At 41.1% G+C, this 25,405-nt stretch overlaps 2 protein-coding genes across 6 annotated transcripts in view; one reads left to right on the forward strand and one right to left on the reverse strand.

Annotated features, from left to right (window-relative positions):
- cenpp (centromere protein P) overlaps positions 1-9,468 on the reverse strand; it is a 253,450-nt gene extending 243,982 nt beyond the window's left edge. Inside the window, exons 1-3 of one of the 2 annotated variants that reach the window (XM_080181798.1) lie at positions 9,408-9,468; positions 3,937-4,068; positions 2,517-2,680 (exon numbers count right to left, since the gene is read on the reverse strand). In XM_080181798.1, coding sequence (XP_080037924.1) covers positions 2,517-2,680; positions 3,937-4,068; positions 9,408-9,448 — 337 coding nt within the window. In that variant the 5' untranslated portion in view covers positions 9,449-9,468. Of the gene's footprint in view, positions 1-2,516; positions 2,681-3,936; positions 4,069-8,957; positions 9,290-9,407 lie in introns of those variants that run through there. The other variant, XM_080181799.1, reaches the window with a different exon arrangement.
- nol8 (nucleolar protein 8) overlaps positions 9,462-25,405 on the forward strand; it is a 49,862-nt gene continuing 33,918 nt past the window's right edge. For 2 of the 4 annotated variants that reach the window (XM_080181791.1, XM_080181794.1), the window contains exons 1-6: positions 9,476-9,553; positions 14,675-14,858; positions 15,815-15,877; positions 16,284-16,362; positions 19,991-20,141; positions 21,034-21,102. In XM_080181791.1, coding sequence (XP_080037917.1) covers positions 14,720-14,858; positions 15,815-15,877; positions 16,284-16,362; positions 19,991-20,141; positions 21,034-21,102 — 501 coding nt within the window. In that variant the 5' untranslated portion in view covers positions 9,476-9,553; positions 14,675-14,719. Of the gene's footprint in view, positions 9,554-9,639; positions 10,326-14,674; positions 14,859-15,814; positions 15,878-16,283; positions 16,363-19,990; positions 20,142-21,033; positions 21,103-25,405 lie in introns of those variants that run through there. The other 2 variants (XM_080181792.1, XM_080181793.1) reach the window with 2 other exon arrangements.

Genomic DNA, 25,405 nt, shown 5'->3' on the forward strand with positions numbered 1-25,405 from the left:
AACCAGGGGGTCACAGTCTGACGATTCAGGGTAGACCATTTAGGTCAGAAGTGAGGAGTCATTTCTTCACCCAAAGAGTGGTGAGCCTGTGGAATTCATTATCACAGGAAGTAGTTGATGCCAAAACATTGAATTTATTCAAGAGGCAACTGGACATAGCACTTGGGGCCAATGGGATCAAAGGTTATGAGGAAAAAGCAGGATTAGACTATTGTGTTGGGATCAGCCATGATTGTAATGAATGGTGGAGCAGGCTCAAAGGGCCAAATGGCTTCCTCCTGCTCCTATCTTCTCTGTTTCTCTGTAAAATCCTGCAACGATGTCTTGGGCTGAGATGATTGGCCTCCAACAATCACAACCATCTTTCTTTGTGCTGGATATAGTTACGAACAACCAATCTGCACATCTTGGCTCAATTATCCTCTGCCAGCAAAACCACCTCCCCATTTCACCTACATTTGATTTCAACTCAGAAACGTTGCATAAGTTTAACTTATATATTTAATTTATACGTTTCTGCAGAACATCAATTATAATATTGGATTCCAGTGTCTTTAAAAGAATTAATGTTATAACACAGACAGATCCCATCATCATCCAGTCTAGTAATTTAAACATCTGCACTCCTCCAATTCTGAACATCCTAAATTTTAAATTGTTCCATCAGTGGCAGCCACATCTACCCTTATCTGCCAAGATTTTAATCTCTGGTGTTCTGTCCCCAAACATCTCCTTACTCCTTCAAGATGCTTCTTAAAACCTATTTCTTTGACCATACTTTGGGTCATCTGCCGCAATATGTTAAATGGTTTTGTGTCACATTTTGTTTGACTATGTTGGGACAGTTTATTACCCGAAAGGTGCTATATAAATAAATGGTGTTGTTAATAAGTTAGATTAACTGCTCCATTCCATTTGTTGCATATAGGTTACGTTATAACTCAGACCAGTAACCCGATGCTGATACCAAAAGCAACATGAAAAGCCAAAACCGATAGTATCAGACGTATTAAAATTTCTGCAGAAGTTTACCTGAGAGATTAAAGACACTTACTGTATTTATACTTACTGTATAAAGACACTTACTGTACTGGAGGAATTTAAACATGGTTCCAGGATTCCTACAAGATCAGAATCTGGTTATGACAATAGTTTGTCAGATTCAGACGTTCTGTTTTAAATTATTAGTATTCATATGTATGCACCATACCACATTATCTATCTTTCATTGCGTTTATTTTCTTATTCCTTCCACTAACTCACCATTTTTTCAATTACTGTGCTATTTATCATCTTTGCAAATACACGCACACTAATCCCAGCTTTGGTGAGTGCCCCTCACCCAGAATTACAAATCTAAATCCTCCCTTCAACAATCAAGTGTTAACGTTTATAAATCTAACTGATCCAATGCGTAGCTCCAGGAGTTGTCTGAATATTGATACCCATGAGACAGCACACTTCAATGTAGAGCAATAACTTCTCAAACAGCCTCTTCAACAGCTCCTTCTGAATCTGTACAGGCCATTAAATCAACATGAACCATTACATCTGGCTATTTCTTCTTTGGTCTGGAGATGCCAGCATTGGACTGGGCTAAGCACAATAGTAAGAAGCCTCACAACACCAGGTTAAAGTTCAACAGGTTTATTTGGTACTACCAAATAAACCTGTTGAACTTTAACCTGGTGTTGTGAGACTTCTTACTATTCATTCTTTTCCAATAGTTTATGTACCTATTCCTCAGTCTGTCATCAGGAAGAAAGCACACCATTTGAGAGCTCCAGATGCAACTGCCTTACTTTCCAAAATCTTCCTTGATGACATGTATTTTGGTGGACTCTCTCCATCACCATAGGTAATGATGTGTTGTTGCTCAGTTTTCCTCTTCTATGTCTCTGACACTGTCTCATCACAACTGACAAAAACTGTACACCTGAAGGACAAATACAGACCTGTAAAATTTTATTTCACTAGTCATCCCATTGCTTTATGCTCACAATGTTTTCCAACTGCAAAACCTCCTTCCTTCTGGCTTGGAACTCCACTCATTCCTTTTTATTCATTCATTCAGAGGATGTGGACATTGCTGGCTGGGCCAGAACTTATTGCCCATCCCTAACTGCCCTTGAACTTAGTGGCTTGCTAAGCCATTTCAGAGGGTAGTTAAGAGTCAACACATTGCTGAGGGTCTAGAGTCACATGTAGGCCAGACCAGGTAAAGATGGCAGATTTCCTTCCCTAAAGGGCATTAGCTAACCAGGTGGGGTTTTTTTTAAACGACAATTGACAATCGTTTCACAATCATCATTAGGCTTTTAATTCCAGATTTATTTTCATTCAGTTCAAATTTCACCATCTGCCATAGTGAGATTCAAACCCAGAACCCAGAGCATTACCCTGGGTCCCTGGATTACTCATGATAGTAGCACTCTGCCACCATCTCCCATATATCTGGGAGAGGAATGGTTTTTTTGGGCTCTTATCATCTGGGAACCAAGCATTTATAAATTTACCTTTTCCCACTACTGTCACGGTACATTTCGTGAAGGCAATGCCAGTTAACTGGGTTAGCAATGTAACCTGAGATTCAGTTTGTTCAAGCTGTGATTCCAGATCAGTACATGAGCATTTCCATGATTGAGGATTTTGTGCGCTGAACTTCTCTCTTTGCATATCCCTGAAGAAAACAATGAAAAAGACAAGAAATATATGAAAGCAAATACTCAAACTAAAGACATTATAACCAAACTTTAAAACTGATGAGCACAAACAGCAGTCGGGGTGAGCATTGCGTGAAGTAGCTTAACTCCATTAATTCTTGCGAAAAGCAAGGGGGTGTGCACTTTCGGGATTATATGGTTCCATGGCTTCAGGTCAGCAACAAAATGGTGTTGGAAAACATGCAAGGAACTTCACTATGGGAAAAATAAGAACAGTGGTTAGCCATGCAGGGGCGGTAGCGGACAGCCCAGAAACGGGGACCCGGGGAGGGACAGCCGAGGGGAGGCCAAGGAGGCTGCAGGCGGGGACTGGGGAGGGGCGGCCCAGGGGAGTGGTGGCTGGTAGGTGGGAACAGGGTGGAAGAAAGGTAGGGAAGAGGCAGCTGACAGATGGGGACAGGGCAGACAAGAGGTGGAGGCCAGGGAAAGGCAGTCAAAAGGAGAGAATTGTGAGAAGGGCAGAACGATAGGAGCCAGAGAGGACAGGTACAAGCAACAAAGGCAACAGCCAGGTGGGGGTCAAGAGATTTGTTGGTGAAGGGCCAACCTGGGGAGGGACAGGGTCCAAGAGCACAGAGGCACTGAGGAGAGGACTTAAAGGCAGAGGAGTGAATTTGAAGGTCAGAGGTGAGAGCAGAGTGGCAGGGTGGTGAGACTGGGGACTTAAGTGAAGATGCTGGAAAGAAGACCATGCAAGCAGTGGGTAGAGAAGAATGCAGCAATCTACCCCATGTTCAGTCATAGTAACATCAGGGCCATTCCAATGAATAAGAGAGTTTTTTCCATGGTTTCGAATCCCCTTTCTACTTTGATTTTTGGCATTCCTATACTGTTTACCAACCAACAGCAGACAATACAGTTCTCTACTACAGAAAGCAGTTGGGGCCAGTTCATTAGATATGTTCAAGAGGGGGCTGGATGTATCCTTGTAGCTAAAGGGTCAAGGGGTACAGAGAGAAAGTGGGAGTGGGATACTTTGAATAGTGGTGCAGGCAAAAGGGGCCGAATGGCTTTCTCCTGCACCTATTTTCTATGTTTAATACGTCCCAGAAATCCATTCACCTCAACTTTCTCATTATGTATATTTACAAAATGAACAAAGATGCACATCACAAAAATCATATAAGTTACAAATTAATTAGCAAAAAAACTGAATTTAGTTTCCTGATTCAAAAGAAGAAATGCTTTTGAAATTTGTCTTCTTGTCACTTACATGGTTTTCAAAAACTCTCCTGAATAAATGTCACTGCTTTTGGCTTGTTGCTCCAGGGTTCTAATCTCTTCTTGCAGTGAATGGATCTCATCTTCATAGATCTGATCCAGCAATTGGTCCATGAATTCACTACTAAAATGACACAAGATTACACTATTCAGTAAACGAAGTAATGTTAGAGAAGCCTGAGTAGTAGTCAGGCTTAGCTCAATGTAGCTCTCAGAAACCAAGTCAGAAAGTTTGAGTATCATTCCAGAAGCTTCAGCACATAATGCAAATCTAACACTTCAATGCAGTCCTGAAGGAGTGCAGCACTATCATACGTGCTGCCCTTCTAATAAATTGAGGCTTCCTACTGCCCTCTTGGTGAACACAAGTATAACAAGTAGCAAGTAACATTCGTACCACACAGGTGCCATGCAATGACCATCTCCACCGAGGAGATCTAACCATCACCCTTTGATATTCAACGGCATTACCATATCTAAATCCTCCATTGTCAGCATCCTGGGTGTTACTAAACTGGACTGTCCATATAAATAGTGTGGCTACAAGAGTTTAAAGTTAATTTATTAGGGTCACAAATAGGCTTACATTAACACTGCAATGAAGTTACTGCCAGAGTGTGGCAACCCTAGTTGCCAAACTCTGGCACCTGTTTGGGTGCAATGAGGAAGGACTTAGCATGGCCAATGTACCTAGTCAGCACGTCTTTCGGACTGTGGGTGGCAACTGGAGCACCTGGAGGAAAGCCATGCAGATACAGGGACCATGTGCAGACTCTAAACAGTGGCCCAAGCCAGAATCGAACATAGGTCCCTGGCACTGTGAGGCAGCAGTGCTAACCACTGTGCCACCCTGCCGCCCAGAGCAGGTCAAAGGCTAGCAATCCTGCAGGGAGTAACTCTCTCCCGACTCCCCAAAGACTGTCCACCATCAACAAGGCCCAAGTCACAAGTATAGTAGAATATTCTTCACTTGCCTGGATGAATGCAGCTCCAACAATGCTCAAGAAGTTTGACATCATTCAAGACAAAGTAGCCCTCTTGATTGGCACCCCTTCCACAAACATTCACTCTCTGCACCACCAATACACAATTGCAGCAGCACGTACTATCTACAAGATGCACTGCAGGAACTCACCAAAGCTCCTCAGACAGCACCTTCCAAAGCCACAGTTTCTATCATCTAGGAGGTCAAATCTAGGATTGTGTAGCAGACGCATAGGAACACCACCAGGGAGAAGTTACCCTCCAAGCCACAGACCATCCTGACTTGGAACTATATCTCCATTCCTTCAATGTTGCTGGGTCAAAATCCTGGAACTCCCTCCCTAACAGCACCGTGGGTATATCTACACCACAATGATCATAGTGGTTCAAGAATGCAGTTCACCACTGCCTTCTCAAGCACACTTAAGGATAGGTAACAATTGTTGGTTTAGCCCACATCCTAAATATGACTAAATAAAAAAACTAGACAGAGCTTGGGACTCTCCATGTCTTGGCCAATGTTTATTCCTCAATCAACATTACTGTAAGTATCTTGCAATGAGTAAACCATTTCCTGAATCTTGAAAGTTTGTCCATCATATAGAGGCACAAATTGTGTGATGGAATACTCTCTACCTGCTTGGATAAGTGTAGCTCCTACAACACTCAAAAAGCCCAAAAACATCTAGGATAAAGCAGCCTACTTGATTGGCACCCTTTCCACCACTTGAAACATTCACCTCAGGCACATGGTGGCAGCAGTAAACATCATAGAGAAGGTACACTTAGCAACTCACCAAGGATACTTGGACAGCCTTTTCCAAACCCAAAATGCAAAGGAACATCACCACCTGTAAATGCCCTGAATTGAAACAATATTGCCATTCTTTTGTGTGTCTGGGTCAAAATCTGGAGCTCTCTAACTGAAGTATGGACACCCCATGGAGAACAGTAATTTTAAAAGCAAGTGGCTCATTATCACCTCCTCAAGCCCAATTAGGGATGGACACTAAATGCTGATCCCGCCAACAATTCTGATATTCTGTAAACTAACATTTAAAAATCCCTGTAACTTCGCTCAGTTGGAGTAAAAGATCCCCTCATGGTATCTGAACAACAGAGGATTTCCCCCCAGTTACCTGGCCTATAAATATCCCTCAACCAATATTCCTAGAAGCAATTATCTAGTCTTTGTCAGTTTGCAGTTTGTGGGAGTTTTGTTATAAATTGGCTGCTGTTTCGTCTACATTTGAACAGGGATTACTATTCAAGCATTCATCTTTGGTAGTAAAACCCTTTGGGGCATCCTGTGATTGTGAAAGATGCTATTTCTCAATCCAGCTTTTATGTTTCTATTCTTCCTTTCTTTCAAGTTTCATGAGCACGTCACTACCTTGGAGACTTATACCCATTTCTCCCCTTTAAATTCCACCAATGGAATTTCTGTCTGTCCACTTCATAACTCCAATATTGTCAAAGACTAATAAATTATGATCAAGATTCTCTGTGACAGTGGTAGCTCCCAATTCTTTCACTATAACATTTGACATCATTGGCTACGACATTCTTCAAAACTGTTCTTTAGCATTACCAAATATGTAAATCATTCCAACCAATCTGGCTAACGTGCACCTCCAGACAGTTTCTCCTTCCACCCCCACAACGTCAACTCAAGGATTCATTTCTAACCATGTCCTCATCCTTATTGCTATGCTTCCCCTACAACCATCATCCAAAAACATATGGTCAGCTTTCATGTACTCTAGATGCTGATATTTTCCTATAGCTTCTATCAAGTCATCATCACAGAACAAAACAAAATACTATGGATGTTGTAAATCTGAACTTTAGAAAAAAGAACATGCAGGCATGAGCTAGGAAAAGGGAAACAATGTTAACATTTCAGTTTAAAGATCTTCTATCAGAACTGCAAAATGGTAAGGAAGTAACAGATTTTAAGCAAGTACAGATCTTCCTTTTAGTTCTTTCATTCTCCCCTTTCCCTGCGTCTCTATGACAGTCACAGATCTCACTATGACTTATCAGTTTTGGGCAATATTAGTGTGGACAATCAGCGAGTAGAATTTAAATGGTGAGAAATAAGAACTTTTCCTTCCTGCTCCCTTTCCCTACTTCACTACTTGCTCAAACCTTTTGGTGTCTCCAACCTTTTGCTGTTCTGTTAAAAATCAGCAACGTGAAATTGCAACTGTTTCTCTCTATGTAGGTATTGCTTGACCAGCTGAGTTCTTTGTTTTATACACAAAGGAAATAAGTAGGTTTCTGGACAATAAAAGGTGTCAAGGGGAATGGGGAAAGAACAGGAGTATGGTGTTGAGATAAAGGATCAACCATGATCATACTGACTGGCAGAGCATGCTTAAGGTGCCAAATGGTCTCTGCTCATACTGCTATGTTCTTTGATTTCCATGTCCAGAATCAATTATCCCAACAATGCTTTTGTTGGCATAGCATCCATTATCTACTCTTTGCAAGCTCCATTTGTTCAAAACACAGTTAATCACATTCAATGTAGCCAAGTTCCACCAGTCCTTCACCCTTGTGTCAATAGACATACCTTTGTTTGCCAATCCCCAACATACCTTTGCTTGCTTTCAAACTTCCCATAGCTTCGAAAACTTTGCTACTTGGATACTCCAACTTCCTGTACAACCCTTCTACCTACTATTCATATTGCTGCATCATTCAATCCCTCAAATCCGTGACATCCCTGTCCTCTTTTGAATATCACTTTAAATTTAGCTAGATCTTTCTAAATATAAATCTTTCTAATATAGCCTTCAACAAACTAATACTTTCTTTATAAAGCACTTTAAGGCATCTTAAATTTAAGCATAGCCTTCAGCGTGCAAATGTTTTTACTGAAAAGTACATGCCATTTGGTAATCATTACTATTATACACAAAAACGTCTTCTCCAATCCAACAGTGTAGCCAAAATTGAACTTATCTGAAACCATTATCATAAATTTTCTCTCCAATTTCTCCCAACCTTCAGCTCCTCCCTAAAGTTTGGCAAACAGAACTGGACACAATACTGTGGTTACGTTGGTATGACATAGGCATTCGGGGAATCACAGAAATAGGTGGGGACTGGACAAGAGGAGGATGGAGTCAAGATAGTTCAATGAGGCAGGAATGGGCTGACATGATGGGCCTACTGGACAGTCCTGTTTATGAATTTTGGGAAGGAAGTAGAAGCAGCCTATATAGGGTTAGGATACTGGCACAGTGGTTAGCACTGCTGCCTCACAGTGCCAGGGATCTGGGTTCCTTTCCCGGCTTGGGTCACTGCCTGCGCAGAGTCTGCCCATTCTCCCCATGTCAGTGTGCATTTTCTCCGGGTGCTCTGGTTTCCTCCCACAGTCTAAAAGACATGCTAGTTAGGTGCATTGGCCATGCTAAATTTTCCCACAGTGTACCCGAAATGTGGTGACTTGGGGATTTTCAGAGTAATTTCAATGCAGTAAGTCACTTTCAACACTAATGAATTGAATAAACTTTAAAACTGTTGGCAGAACTGCCAATAATATGAATTGTGGTCAATATAATTTAACGTCAGACAGCTGCCCTGGACACACGGCTCATCTGTTAACGCTTGTTTCGTGCCCCCTACCTGGCCCGGATCGAATTTCCACAATGTCAAGAAGTGCAATCCTGGCTATGCTATAAAATCATGGACACGCGGAGATAACAAATCTCACAATAACAGGTTAAAAATCCAACAGGTTTATTTGGTATCATGAGCTTTTAGGGCAGTGCTCCTTCATCAGATGAGCCTCCACCATCCGAATGATGAAGGAGCAGCACTCCAAAAGCTTGTGATTCCAAATAAACCTGTTGGACTTTAACCTGGTGTTGTGAGACTTCTTACCGTGCCCACCCTATTCTAACGCCAGCATCCCCACATCAGAGGTAATAAATCGCATTGCAAAATGGCAGTGGGACCATTCCACTCACCCTCGCCCCTCAAAAAAAACAACAGTCAACATCAATTCACTGTTTTAACCTTAGTTCCCGGGAGATCCGCTGCTGTAAACTCAAGGCGGAGAGTGACTAAAACCGCGCGCGGCACTATTCAAATCCGGAGCGTGAGGTACTGGCTCGAGACTCGTCCAGGTGTCAGTCAGCCGCGGGTGAACTCCCGGCAGCGGAGGAACGGTTGTACCTTCACCACAGCGCTGTGAGGTCGCAAACAATTTACTTCAATGAGTCAACATCATCCAGTTATTTTACTTTTCGCGCGAACACTGTAACTGTGGGTAAAATCCCGCAACGTTATTTTTATTGTGATCCTAGCCCACCCCCCTTGCTATGAATTTGTTAAGCTCGCAGCCTTTCCTTTTCAGTGCGACACCCTCGAATGGTCCCCACGTCGACGGGCAATGTGTTTTGTTTTCGTGTCCCCCCAAAAAATCTTTTTTTTTAATACCGCATGTATCATTAATGATAATAATACCACGAACGGCGCTTGCTAGTTGTCATCTCGCTTAATAACATTCACAGTCTGAGTCTTTCTCCACTTCTCTTCACTTGGCGGAACTGAAGCGGTTGCACAGGACTGTGAGGGATGATAACTGGGGACGGACCGTAAACTATGGTAACGTGAGTGATCCGGTGCATGGGGTGAAGCTTTAGGGAAAAGGCTTCTTGTGTTTGAATTTTCTCATTTTTATTCACATAAACAGGGTGGAAGATTTTTAATTTATAAAAGTAATTTTAAGAAAGCTTAAGGGTTTAGTTAACACTAATTAGGGAGCAATGTAAGCAAACTTGGACCGTCAAATCGCACGGCCTTTTGATTTTACAACCTGGCCTTGACACTTGGAATGTTCCCAACTATTCAGTCGATTTTTTTCTCTCTGTGTACGATAATAGGAGAGGAAACCTCCGGGAGATTGGCTATTTATGAGTTCGCCAACATGAATCCAGTAGCTTGGGTCCAACACGTTAAATTTAATGCAGCCAAATATAAAGTCTGGACATTATAAAGTGTTCCTACTTCATGATCGAACGAGGAAGCTGAAAGAGAGAAGTGTCTTGGGCACAGTGTTCGACCTGTGTAACCAATGCATAGTCGCAATCAACGAAGCCAACGTAATTCAGTAAAATACGAGAAATCTTCTTTGGCAGTCCCTCCGGATCGAGGATACCCGAGAACGCACAAACTCTTCCCACATGGGCGTGGGACTGTTACACTTATTTAGGGAGGCTTTCAGACTGTCCTTGTAGTATTTCCTCTGCCATCCTAGTGAGGCATTTACCATTACGGAGCTCAGAGTAGAACACTTGTTTAGGGAGTCTTGTGTCGGGCGTGCGGACAATGTGGCCCCCCCATCTCAGCTTGTCAAGAGCAACCAGTACTTCAATACTAGGGGTAAAAGAGAAAATAAGTCTAAATCTAAAAGCAAAGTACCGAGAATATGAAATAAAAACAAAATACTGGAAACACAGCAGGTTTGGCAGCCTGCAAAGAGAGAAACAGAGTTCATGTTTCAATTCAAATACAGATTGAACAAACCTTCAAACAAACAGATTGATACCTTCAGAACAAAAGGGAGGTGGAAATATGCAGCGCGGTTAGCAGAATACCTCCACACAGTTTGCAAGCAGGACCCTGAGCTTCTGGTTGCTTGCCATTTTAATTCATTGCCTCACTCTCTCAGTCTCAATGTAAACTCATGGAATATCACCTGATCTTCTGATAAGGCACTTGACAGCCTTCACTGAGTCTGACCATTTCAAACTCTGAATTTTCCTCTATTGTGATCCTTTTGGTTATGTGCCAGTTTGTATCTTGCTTTTCATGTTTTTGCTTTGGGACGGAGCTATTCAATATTCTGGCATTTACACTCAACCATTCACTTTTCTTTTTGTTCCATGATATCTTTTCATTTAATGTTCCTGCTCTTGTCTAGAAATGTCTTCCAAATAATATGTATTTTACTGAGATCAATTTGCTTTCAGCTATTATTGGTACAACTACACCCACCTCATAAATAGAGATTTTGATATCAAATGGGACAAATTACTGATCTACAGCTATGGATTTTCTTATACTTGAACCATTCTACTTTCTGATGGAACTTAATGTGCTAAAAACTAGATTTGCATTCCTTATAAATATAGCATTAGAAGCATTTTGAGGTTGTCATTATGGTTTTGTAGGTGAATGCACCGTATGGAGTGGCATTGAGTTAGTGAGAATTTATACCTCGTTATCCAGGAGCTCTTGCGGGAAGAAAATGACTCAAATTACCTGCAGTGCCTGTAATTGAAAAAAGCCTGTTCACGTAATTATTGCTTCTGGATGTAAGACATAGGAGCAGGAATAAGCCATATGGCCCTCAGTGCCTTTTCCACAATTCAGATCCTAGCTGATCTTCCTCAACTCCAACCTCCATTACTGTTTCTATTTCACTTGGTATCCAAAAATCTTATAATCCTGGTTTTATATATGTTCAACAATCAAGCCTTCTCAGCTCTGTAGAACAGAGTCGCAACCCTTGGATTGAAGAAATTTCTCCATACCTCAGTCCTAAGTAGGGTTCTGTGACTCCTTGTTCTAGACCTGGCCAGCCAGAGAAAGCATCTACGTTGTCAAACACTTTAAGAATTTTATATGGTTCAATGTAACCATTCTTCTAAATTCCAGAGAATATAGGGTTAATCTATACCATCTCTCTTCATAGGACAATCTCCCTCATACCAGGAATCAGTCTAATAAACCTATGTTGCACGTGCTTTTAGACTAATATATTCTCTATTAGATAAAAAGACCAAAACTGTACGCAGTAGTGCAGGTGTAATGGTTATGATTGTCTCTAATCCCTTCATTTAAAGACTAACAAAAGATTTGCTCTACTATTTGCTTGCTGTAGCTGCATGTTAACTTTCTGTGCACCAGGTTTCATCTCCCAACATTTTATAGTCTCACCATTTTTTAAAAAAAGTCTGCTTTTCTATATTTTGTATCAAATGGATAGCTTCAGAATGATCCAGAATATATTCCATCTGTCACATTCTTGCCCACTCCTGTAACCTGGTTATATTGCTTTACAGCTTCTTGATGGTTTGCTTTCATACTAGCTTTGTAACACCAAGAGACTTGGGTACGTTACATTCTGTCCCTTTTACTGAGTCATTAATATCAGTTGTAGATAATTGAAGTCCAATCAGCGATCTATGTGGTACACAACTAGTTAAAACCTGCTGACCCAAAAATGGCCCATTTATTCCTACTACCTGTTCTAATGAGCCTAATTTTGTGAAATAACCTCTTGTGTGTAACTTTTATTGAACGCTTTTTGAAGATCTAAAGACCCGACATCCGTTGGTACTCCAATATCCACCCTGCTATATGCAACCTCACAGAATACCAACAGATTATCAAGCTTACTTTCCCCTTTGTAAATTCTTGATTATGATACAGAAAAAAAATCCATTTTGCTCTTATGTCATCACTTGCAAAATCAATTGTGAAAATGTATGTTTAATGGTTTCCAAGTGTTCTCTCATTCAAAAATAGCAGTAGCTAAAAGTTGTTTTTCCTGTACATTGTATAGTTTCACCATTTATCGCATTAGTCCACTAGAGGGAGTCTGAAGTGGTAAAGTTAGCTGTACATGAACACCAGATCTCAATACAGCAGAACATAGCTCAAATTTATTTCAATGTGTAATGAGGCAGGCAAGGAATTTTATTTAAAAGTATACTTAAGATTAAAGTTAAACTTAATCTTCCTATTAAGCGTGCATCTTCATTTTCATTTGTCATTACCTAATCTAGAGGCAACAAAAAATATTTCCCATGTTGCCCAATTTTATGTGGGAAATGCATTTTGATACTGTAATTACTGACTACATGCTTATTCTGTAAGTAACACAATTATAGTTCATTTGAAAATAGTCCCACCTCTAATTTAACTTAATATCCTGGATGATACCTGAAGCTCATGTCGGTTTTAGCGTCGAATGACAGAGACATTCGTGGGAGCAGGATGTTTCTAATACTGTTAAATAATAAAATTAACAGCCTCAGATACCTTCCAGTGAATTTGGGGTATATTCATGGTTACAAAGAGAAGGAAACAAGATTAGAATTTATATAGCACCATCCTCAATTTCATGACATCCCAATGACATTGAAGGAGAAGATCAGCCATGATCCCATTCAATGGCAGAGCGAGCCAGAAGGGCTGAATGGCCTACTGTGCTCCTATTCCTTATGTTCTTATGATTAGATGATACAAGGAAGTGCATCACTGAATTGGTGACCGTCCTCTCTTTCCTGACACCTCCATTCTCATCTCCTACAGCAAGAATGAGGAACTCATGGACTACTTTATCACCAGGGATACCATCATCTATTCAACTGCCTCTACCATTTCCCTCCCTTTCCCGACCCCACCAAGTCAAACTTGCCCAAAGTCCCCTGCCTTAGACTTGAACTCAAATCTTTTTCTCATTTCTCCTTTATTTCCCCTCTGCCACTGCCTCCATTTGTTCCCCTCACATCATTAAACCTAGTCTTGCTTCCCAAATCCTTGCTGATCTTTCCTGGGACTCACAGGTTTGAACTCTTTCAATCCAGTTTCCATCCCTGTCCCATCACTGAAACTGCTTGAATCAAAGTTACAAATGCCATTTTAGGTGATTGTGACCATGGTAGATTATCCCTCCTCAACCTGAGTGCATGCTTTGATACAGTTGGCCATGTGACCGATCCCCATCCTATGTCTCTTCATTTCCAGCTGCCTAACCCTGGTTTCAGTCTTATTTATCTAATCATAGCCAGAGCATCATCTTCATGACTCCTGTTCCCACTCCCACACTATTAACTCTGGAGTAGCCCAAGGACCTTTTCTTATTTACATGTTATCCCCTCAACGATATAATCCAAAAATACAATGTCAGGTTCTACATGTATGCAAACGTTATCCAATCTACCTTACCATCTGTACTATGGTACTGGATGAGCAGAAAATTCCAATTCTTGACTAGCTTCTAATGTCCGTAAATTTGAGGTCACCCATAACTCTGCCTTACCTCACAAAAAATCTCATTCATCCATTGTGTGCTTGTTAACCTGCAGTGGCTCTCAATCTGGCAACATCTCAAATTTAAAATTTTCAAATTCTTGGTTTCTTGCAAGTCCCAGATTTTCTTTTCAGTTATATTTCAGCTGTCTAAGCTTTAAATTCTGAAATTTATTCCTTAAACTTCTTCACTTTTTTATCTACCTTTCTTTTAAGACCTTGCTTAAAGCCTATCTCTTTGATCAAGTTTTTGACTACTTGCTCTTATATCTCTTTGTGGCTCAGTGTCACATTTTGTTTTAATAACTCTTCTTTGAAGTTCCTTGGAACATTTTAGTATGCTATGCGAGCTGCTATGTAAATGCAAATTGTCTCACTATTATCTTCAGTTCCTTGTGCAAATACCTCTGCTTTTAATGATTTCTTAAGCTTTTTTTGACTTTACTTTGATGCCATTTATTTCTTTTTCCCTTATTGTGGAATATTCATTTTGCATTCCATGGCCTTAAATTACAAAAAAAAACTTGAATATTTGTAAATCGTGAAGAAAAATTTGAGTAATTTGTTGGATATACTGGTTCTGTTTATACATTTTGAATGATCCAATAAAAGCTGTGCGTAGTTAATAAATGATACTTAATTTTGTTACTTTATTGAAAATTAAAGTATTTTTGACTTTTTCATCACAGGAGTAATTGACATTATCCAATTAAAGTGATGCAACAAACCACAAAATGGAGACAACCAAAAGTTTGAAGCGTTTGTTTGTTGGAGGATTGCATCACACGATTTCTGAAAGCGAAATTAAAGAAAGATTTAACACATTTGGAGCTGTGAAGGATGTGGATATCGTGATCAGGAAAGATAGCGAAGGTAATATTAATGTTCCTTGCTAAGCTCAGCGCGATAGCAGTTTGGATATACACGTTTGTTCCATCTAGCGACTTAATTTGTAATTGTAATGTCTCTCTCTATCCCCTATCCTGTTCCATTTGCATCCTTTTATTAAATTTACTATTTTCTCCCCTAAAAGCCACAATTTTCTAGTGCAAGTTCCACACTGAAAAATCAGCTGGGATATTCGGTCAAGCGAGATCAACTTGCTAGAGAAGTTTTTTTTATTCTTTCATGGGATGTATGTGTGTGGCTGGCAAGTCTGTATTTTTAGCCAGCCCTAATTTCCCCCATCTTTGAATGTTGCAGGTAACTCAATGAATTTGAATTTAGTGGCCCAGATTTTCCAGTTGTGAAAGCAGAAAGCATCAGGGTTTGCCACCCCAACCTTTATTTCAGCTCTGTAAAACTTTGAATAATCAGTGAGGTTTCTTAGATTGCTGTCTGTGAAAATATTTAAGTCTGATTGGTTGCTAACCCTGCTTGATGATATCACTGCTGTTGATGACCAAAAGATTCTCTGACTTGGCACTAGATTCAAATTAATGTCCGTGAAAATGAAATACACGCCACAGAGATCACTAGATCTTTCTGGTTAACTTTCTTCAAGTTTAGCAATGAGTGCATCCTCAAATTCTGGACTGAAGAATTTTTTTACTCCAAGTTACATCCTCATAGATTTTCTTTCTTTCCTTTCTTCCCCTCACTTCCATCTCTACTGGATGAATATTGCATAAATGAAATACCCAAATTGATAATTCAGTCAAGAATGAGACATTCTCAACCAGGAAGCTGGAGTTAATATTTGCTTCAGTCTTGTATCTATCAGATTTAGTAAAACAGCATGTATTATAAAATAACTGCCTTTTTTAAATTTTTTTTATATGTATCATATTCTCAAACTTAACTATTAGCAATTATAAAATCTTTTTCAGGAAATCCTCTGAAGACCTTTGGTTATGTTAATATCAGTACCTCAGAAGCTGAATTAAAACGATGTAAGTAGACAGTATCTTTCAATTTTCTTTAAATACTCTCTTACAGGTTACCTTATGTACAGATCTCTCTTACAAATTTTGTTCACTCTTTTTTAAAAAGGTAGTCAATTGCATGTAAAATAATTAATTTTACTGTTTATCAAATCATTTGATGGCTTCACGGCGTGTGGGCAAACATTTGTCTCTCGTGCACAGCAAATTATCTGTAGAAACTGAGTTAATTGTCTTTGTGTTCATTGTTCATATTAACTGAAAAGCATTTCATCAGAAATTATAAAGAAGAAAATCAAATTCTCATGTAGACTAAACTGGGCAGGATTACTTTTTGTCAGCTGTTCCATATCCACTGTTAACTATGTTAAGGTGCTGAATCTCAACATTTTTAAAGTGATGTTTATGATTCTAGGTATGTCAATCCTGAATAAATCAAAGTGGAAAGGTGGAACACTGCAGATTGAATTAGCCAAAGAATGCTTTTTACATAAGTGAGTGTTATTCGGTAATCTTCTTACAGATTATTCATTTTACTTGCTTTATTGTTTTGCAAAGTTCAAACAATGTTGCATTCCTAAAATGGCTTGAGAGAATTTATTTTTCAAAATTTTACAACATCTGTCTTTTGCAAAAGATGGAAATTTGTCCCATTCAGTTTGTTTACACCAATAAAAATGTTAGTTTATTAATTGATGTGTAGATATATATTTGTACTGTAACCAATCATTTCTGTTTCAGAATTATCCTCCTCACTGGTAAGGAAAACACTTGATCCAACTTCATTGGCATTTGTTTTTCTGTTATTTTCCAGTGCAACCTAAATAAATTCAATCTGAAAATTAAAGTTTTACAAATGAACTTTCCAATAGATACTTCAAATTCTATCTTTTATATTATGGGTGTTATAGAAAAGAGCTGTGCTTTCTAAAGTTACTTCCCAAAGCTTTCTAGGTCTCAGCACTCACACAAAACAGAAGTTCTGAAATAATGCTGAGTTGATGAGGACCATGTGATAGTTGTTGTGTTGCTGAGTTTTCAAAATATGTTTGACAAAGTACATTAGCCTTGTTAGTAAAATTAAAGCTGATAGGATTAAAGAGAGAAAAGCATTATGCACCCAAAATTGACCAAGAGCAGAAGGCAGCGAGTGATGTTTGGACGGTTGTCTTTCAGGCGAGGAACAGTGTATCTTGGTCAATATGAGGACCATTACTCTTCCTATATATTAATGTTCTGGACTTGAATAAACTGGTCATAATTTCAATATTTACAGCCAGCTCCAAATGTCAAGTGTAATAAACGTTGAGGTGTGTAAATAGACTTCAGGAGAACAGCAGTAGATTGGTGATCTTGTCAAATATATGAGACATTAAACATAATGCAAGAGAAATGTGCAGTGATACATTTTGGTAGTGAGAATGAGGATAGACAATATAAAGGAAATGATACAATTTTAAAGAGGATGTAGTAACAGAGAGACTAAGGGGCTTATGCACACATGGATTTGAAGGTTGCAAGCGATTGAAAAGATGTATTGGATCCTTGGCTTTATTAATAGAGGCATAGTGTGCGAAGGTGAGGTAGTAATGCTAAATCCATCTGTAGTAATGTGTCCAATTCTTCTTACCTACTGGACAACTAAATGTGCAGCAAGTATTATCAGCTGAGCAGTTTTGTGTTCATGTGTCAGAGCTGGAGTAACAAAACGAGGATGACCAACTCTTGGGAACTAAATTGATGGATGCTTTGGTATCTGAGGCATAGGGTGAAGAGTGTTCTGGAAAACATGTTGGGAGTTGTTTGGGGTGCATGGGTGGTGTGCTCACTGAATCTGTGATAAATGGGTGCTGGCCATGAGGAGCAGTGCATGTGTGCAAATTTTGATGACTGAGAATGCTGGACAAGTGTCCCAGATGCAGACAACCTGGCTTGGGTACTTCGTATATAAAACTGTCCCAGAAAATCTGAGTAGGTTGATCAAACTGGCAGCAGACGGCATTGCTGCACTGGATATGGATATAGCACATTTCTGGAGGTCCCCATCCTGCAGCTTAATAGTGTTCACACTGACAGGAAATGGATCAGAGTCAGTGAAAGAGAACCAGGCAGGTAATGCAGGAATCCATTGAGTGCATCTTGTTTAGAATTATCCTGGTATTCCATTCTAAATGCTGGTGATAGTGATTCATCAGGAAAGTGCAGCCAGGACCAGGTTCAAAGCGTGTAGATAATATCAGAGCGGTTGTAAAGCATATGAAGGAGGAAGGTGAAACACTTGAGGCCATGACCCAAATTAGTATCAATGACATATATAGAAAGGGGGAAATAAGTTCCTGCGGGTAAATTTTAAGGAGCGAGAAAGGAACTATCAAGTAGGGCCTCAAATGATGTAATCTTTGGGTCATTCTCGGTGCCCCGTTATCGTGTATGTAGCGAAAGGGGACTAAGGGAGATAGTTGCCTGGCTGGAGAGATGGTGCAGAAAAAAGATCTTTGAACAAAGAACAATACAGCACAGGAAACAAGCCCTTCAGCCCTCCAAGCCTGCGCCGCTCATTAGTCCAACTAGACCGTTCATTTGTATCCCTCCATTCCCAGTCTACTCATGTGACTATCCAGATAAGTCTTAAACGATCCCAGCATGTCCGCCTTCACCACCCTGCTTGGCAGTGCATTCCAGGCCCCCACCACCCTCTGTAAAATGTCCCTCTGATATCTGAGTTAAACCTCGCTCCCCTCACCTTGAACCTGTGACCCCTCGTGTTTGTCACCTCCCACCTGGGAAAAAGCTTCCCACTGTTAACCCTATCTAACCCTACCAGCAGATGGGCACCGCAACAGCTCAGTGACTATCACTGCTAGCTGTGCAGATACATGGATTTGGGCCTGTGTCTGTGGGAGTTTGCGCATTCTCCCTGTGGTTGCATGGGTTTCCTCCGGGTGCTCCGGTTTCCTCCCACACCCCAAAGATGTGCTGTTAGGCTGATTGGTGTACCAAATTGACACTATTCTCCCCTGAATCTGGCTACATTAGGGGTTCCACTCACATACACGCAGGGCGGGGTAGATGTGGGAAGATGCGGTGGCGCGGGCTCGTTGGGCCGAAGGGTCTGTTTCCTGTGCTGGGATGTTCTTTGTTCTTTGTACATCCTTCATAATTTTATACACCTCTATTAGATCTCCCTCATCCTCCGTCTTCCCAGGGAGAACAACCCCAGTTTACCCAATCTCTCCTCATAGCTAAGACCCTCCATACCAGGCAACATCCTGGTAAACCTTCTCTGTGCTCTCTCCAAAGCCTCCACGTCCTTCTGGTAGTGCAGCGACCAGAACTGGTCATAGTACTCCAAATGTGGCCTAACCAACGTTCTATACAGCTGTAACATCAGACGCCAATTTTTATGCTCTATACCCCGTCCTATAAAGGCAAGCATGCTATATGCCTTCTTCACCACCTTCTCCACCTGTGCTGCCACCTTCAAGGATCTGTGGACTTGCACACTCAGGTCTCTCTGTGATTTTATACTTTTGATGGTTCTGCCATTTATGGTATAACTCTCCCCTACATTAGTTCTACCAAAATACATCACTTCACATTTATCTGGATTAAATTCCATCTGCCATTTCTCCACCCAATTTTCCAGCCTATCTATATCCTGGACTCCTGAGATATTGAAATTTGATAGTGGTGATCATGGACTTATTGATGAGTAAATAAGAAGAAACTGTTTTTGATGGGTCACTATCAGTGGACAGAGATTTATGGTAATTAATTTTAAAAAGATGCGATATGAGGGGGAAAAAACACGGCCAGATGTTGTAATCTGGAATGCAATGTCTGAATGGGGAATAAAACACGTTCAACAATAATCTTCAAAAGGAAATTGAATGAATACTTGAAGAGGAAAATTTTGTAGGTTGATGTATAAAAGGCAATGTGTGGGACTAGTTCTTTCAAAAAACTAACACATGCATGATGGATGTATGATTCTATTTTGTACTGAATTGTTCAATTATTTATATCACCAGGTAACAGAAATAAATCATGATTTAATGTTTTGCAGTTGCTTAAAAAAAATACAAGTTTTGTATTAACTTGATTTTGCATTACCGGCTGTAGGCTTGCTCAAGAGCGACAGGAAACAGCTAAAAGTAAACACAAACCTCAAATTGACAGCGTAGCAAAAATGGTAGAATCTCTGAAGAAAGCTGGTGTTGAAAACTTCAGGCTCAAATCTGCTGTACCAGGAACAGAAGTACCTGAACACAAGGTATGTATTAATTGTATCAAATGTCTTAATGTAAAACTCAATTTTGAATTAGTTAGTTTCTGAAATGTTCTTAACTGATTTGACTTATTATTGTCACATGTATTAGTATACAGTGAAAAGTATTGTTTCTTGCACACTATACAGATAAAGCATACTGTACATAGGGAAGGAAAGGAAAGCGTGCAGAATATAGTGTTATAGTCATAGCTAGGGTGTAGGTAAAGGTCAACTTAGTATGAAGTAGGTCCATTCAAAAGTCTGATGGCAGCAGGGAAGAAGCTGTTTTGAGTCAATTGGTATGTGATCTCAGACTTCAGTATCTTTTTCCTGACGGAAAATATTGGAAAAGAGAATGTCTGGGGTGCGTGGAGTCCTTGATTATGGAGTCCTTGAGTATGCTAGCTGCTTTCCTGAAGCAGTGGGAAGTGTAGACAGTGTCAATGGATGGAAGGCTGGTTTGAGTGATGAACTAGGCTTCGTTCACGACCCTTTGTAGTTTCTTGCGGTCTTGGACAGAGCTGGAGCCATTCCAGGCTGCAATACAACTAGAAAGAATGCTTTCTATGGAAATTCAGGCAAAGTATTGAAATTGAGGCACAATATCCAGTACGATACAGAAATCTGATTTTTACTGGCTTTAAAAAGTATTGAGCCCATCTTGCCTCACCAATAGAGAAAAACATAGTTACCCGCATTGCTCTACAGTTGAACCAGTGATTTATAAACATATACCATAATTTCCTTGGCTTTGCACACTACCTTTATGTTGACAATGACTAATGATGTATTTCTAAATCACATAATGTTGGTTATATATTGGTGGAACTGCCACAAAAACTTCTGTTATTCCACTTATGTACCAAATAAAGTACTTAAATTCTTTATCCTTCAGGACTGGATTGTGAGCAAATTTGGAAGAGTGTTGCCCATTCTTCATCTGCGACGAAAAGATAAGAAGAAAATATCCTTTTATTCAATAAAAGTGGTTGAAGGAAACTACTCAAAGTTGTTGGGGGAGGGAAAAAGAAATGGAAAATGATGATGAGATCCTGGAAGTTGGCTGCCCTCAATGGGTTTTCTAATACTTAGAAATCTATAAAGCAAGCACTTAAATTTTGATACTCTTTTCCACTTTCCTACATGGTGTTCTCTAGTTTATGTAAAATGTTTCATAATGTTTCTCCTGACAGTTGCACAGGCAGTCTCCCATCATGAAATTGATCAGTTGAGGCCAGGTATACATTACCTTGCACAAAGAATTGGATTTATATTGCGTTTTTATGACCTTGAGCATCCCAAAGCACTTTACAACCAACAAATTACTTTAGAAATACAGTAATTTCATTTTCCCATGGGATTTGGACTTTTTTTCAGCCGTTTGATGGTTTTTTGACCTGATGGTGAGCTGAGGTTGTGCTGAGATGATGGTGGGGAGCCTGATGCAGATTGGTGTCAAGGGCACTTGCGTCAAAGGCTGCATTTTGGTTAACTGCCTATCTGTCTTTGAGTGTCTCTGTTTTTAACCCTCAGTGGGATGGATCCCTGGGTACTCTAACCATAGATGGTTTTAATTGTGCTGAAGAAGCTGTACATGCTGTGATTGTTGGCGAGTTATTTCCATCCAAGGTTCTTTGTTGCACCTTGGCCTTCAGTTGCCTGTAGCCTTGTTTCCCCTCGCTCTTTAATGCCATGATCAGCCCTTTCTTTTAGTCTTTATCCTATTTTGATTTCAATTTTGCCAAGGTATATTGATGACACAGTCGATCAAATGCTGTCTTGATGTCAAGGAAGTCACTCTCACCTCCCATTTTGATTCAGCCATTTTGAAAAAGTTTGAATCAAGGCTGTAATGAGGTCAGTAGTTGAATAGCTCTAGCAGAACCCAGATTTCATAGAACTCATAGAAACCCTACAGTACAGAAAAAGGCCACGTCGATGGATTCTGGGGAAGTGCTGGAAGATTGGAAAACGGCAAATGTTACGCCGTTGTTTAAGAAGGGTGCCAGGCAAAAGGTGGGGAATTATAGGCCTGTTAGTTTAACGTCTGTTGTAGGTAAAATGTTAGAATCCGTCATCAAGGAGGAAATAGTGAGGCATCTTGAGGGGAACTGCTTGATAGAGCAGACGCAGCACGGTTTCGTTAAAGGGAAGTCGTGTCTGACAAATTTACTGGAGTTCTATGAGGATGTGTCTAGGGCAGTGGATAGAGGAGAGCCGGTGGATGTGGTCTGTCTTGATTTTCAGAAGGTGTTTGACAAGGTACCTCACGAGGTTATTGCAGAAGGTCAGGGGGCATGGAGTTGGGGGTAGGGTGTTAGCGTGGATAGAAGATTGGTTGTCAAATAGGAGGCAGAGAGTGGGGGTCAATGGGTGCTATTCGGATTGGCGGATGGTGACTAGTGGAGTGCCCCAGGGGTCGGTGCTGGGGCCTCAGCTATTTACCATTTATATAGATGATCTGGAGGAGGGAACCGAGTGTAGGGTGTCGAAATTTGCTGATGACACCAAAATTGGTGGAAAGGCAAATTGTGCGGAGGGTGGGGAGAGTCTACAGAAGGATCTAGATAGGCTGGGCGAATGGGCCAGGAAATGGCAAATGGAATTTAATGTTGGCAAGTGCGAGGTGGTCCACTTTGGTAGGAATAATGGTAGGAAGGATTATTACTTACGTGGAGAAAAACTGCAGCAGGCGACGGTGCAGAGGGACCTCGGGGTCCTTGTGCATGAGTCGCAAAAACCCAGCTTGCAGGTGCAGCAGGTGGTCAGGAAGGTGAATGGGATGCTGGCCTTCATTGCGAGGGGGATTGAATATAAAAGTAGGGAGGTCTTGCTGCGGCTGTATAGGGCATTGGTGAGGCCGCAGCTGGAGTACTGTGTGCAGTTTTGGTCGCCGTACTTACGCAAGGATATTTTGGCCTTGGAGGGAGTGCAGAGGAGGTTTACTAGGCTGATGCCGGAGTTGAGGGGGTTGAGCTATGAGGAGAGACTGAATAGATTAGGCTTGTACTCGTTAAGAGTTTAGAAGAATGAGGGGAGATCTCATTGAGACGTATAAGATGATGAATGGGATGGATAGGATAGAGGTGGAGAGACTCTTCCCGCTCAGAAAGGATAGTAGGACTAGGGGGCATAGCCTCAAGATAAAGGGGGAGCAGTTTAGAACAGAGTTGAGGAGGAACTTCTTCACTCAAAGGGTGGTGAATCTCTGGAATTCTCTGCCCGTTGAAGTGGTGGAGGCTGCCTCGCTAAATATTTTTAAGACGCGGGTTGATGGGTTTTTGATGAGAGAGGGGATTAAGGGTTATGGGGAGAGGGCAGGAATGTGGAACTGAGCCACGAATGATCAGCCATGATCTTATTGAATGGCGGGGCAGGCTCGAAGGGCTAGTTGGCCTACTCCTGCTCCTATTTCTTATGTTCTTATTATCAAGTCTGCACCGACCACAATCCCACCCCGGCCCAACCCCCATATCCTTACATATTGATCCACCAATCTCTCTAACCTACACATCTCAGGACGCAAAGGGCAATTTTTGTCATGGCCAATCAACCTAACCCGCACATCTTTGGACTGTGGGAGGAAACTGAAGCACCTGGAGGAAACCCATGCAGACACAAGGAGAGTGTGCAAACTCCTCACAGACAGCGACCCAAGCAGGGAATCGAACCCAGGTTCCTGGAGCTGTAAAGCAGCAGTGCTAACCACTGTGCTACCATGCCGTTTCACTGAACATCAATGAGCAAATTGTTACTGTGTAAGTGCCACTTGATAGGATTATTCACAACACTCTCCATAACTTTGCTGATGATCGATAGGAGCCTGACAGAGCAATAATTAGCTGAGTTGGATTTGCCCTGCTTTCTGAAGATACAAATACCTTTTCCACATTGTCAGGTGGATGCTAGTGTTGTTGTTGTTGTTGTAGTACTGAAACAGCTTGGTTACTGTTGCAGCTAGTTCTGACCTTCAGCAATGTTGCTAGGTTGTTGTCAGGGTCCATAGCCTTTGCAGTATCCTGTGTCATTACCCAATTCTTGATATCACATGAAGTGAACTGAATTGGCAGAAGATTGGCATCTTTAGTGTTGGATATCGCAAGAGGAGGCAGAGACAGATGATGCACTCAACACATGAAGATGGTTGTACTAATATGCTGGATTTCCCCATCATTTAGGATGGGAATCTGTGTGTAGCCACCTCCTGTTGTTTTATTGTCCACTACCATTCATGACTTGATGTAGTGGAATGATGGAGCTATCTGATCCACTGTTGCGCAATTGATTAGCTCTGTCCATCTCATGCAGCTTCAGTGTTGTAGCATCGCCAGGTTGACACCTTATTTTCAAGTATACCTGATGCTGATCCTGGTGTACCCTCTGCACCCTTCATTGATGCCTTGGCTTGATGCTAATGGTTGACTGATGGATAGGATGGACCATGATGTTACAGATTGGGTTTGAATATAATTCTGCTGTTGCTGATGGCCCACAGTGCCATTCAGGACTTTGTCTTCACATGGTTTCTGCAGTTGCTCCATAGATTCAAGGTGAGGGGCAGGAAGTTTGGGGGGATGCGAGGAAAAGCTTTTTGCTCAGAGTTGACTGCTGACGGTCTGGAATACGCTGCCTGGGTGGGTGGTAGAGTGGGTTGCCTTACATCCTTTTAAAAAGTATCTGGATAAGCACATCATAACGTTCAGGGTTATTGGCCAAGTGCTGGCAGATGGGATTAGGTGGGAGTCCAGGTGTTTCTAATTTGTCAGTTCAGACTCGATGGGCTGAAGGACTGTATGATTCTAGTGGTCAGTGGGGGTCATTAAATCTGTTATTCTACCCTGATCATTATTGCAGGTCCTGAGGTGAAGACTACCTATCAGTAAGCCACAGACGCAGCCTTTTCCTTTGGTGCACAGTAAACGGTGTTAGTGACAGGAAACTGGTGTTTGGCTGAATTTTACTCCGCCCTCAATGTTTTCTACAAGTGGCATTCAACATGGAGGATGGGGGTAGGTGGTAATCAATATAAGATTCCCTTGACCATGTTTGGCCTAGTGCCATGAGACTTCAAGACATCAAGGACCTCTATGGTAATTCCCTCCACATTGCATATCATTGTACTGCTTCCTCTACTGGGACTTCTGTCTGTGGTACAGGACACACCCAAAGATGGTGATACTGGTGCCTATGACATTGTGGTTGATTACAATTCTGCTGTTGCTAATGGCCCACAGCACCAGATGGGGCTTCATCTTCACAAGGACTCT

Source organism: Carcharhinus amblyrhynchos, chromosome 3 (assembly GCF_965287045.1).
Source record: "Carcharhinus amblyrhynchos chromosome 3, sCarAmb.v2.hapA, whole genome shotgun sequence".
Lineage (NCBI taxonomy): Eukaryota > Metazoa > Chordata > Chondrichthyes > Carcharhiniformes > Carcharhinidae > Carcharhinus > Carcharhinus amblyrhynchos.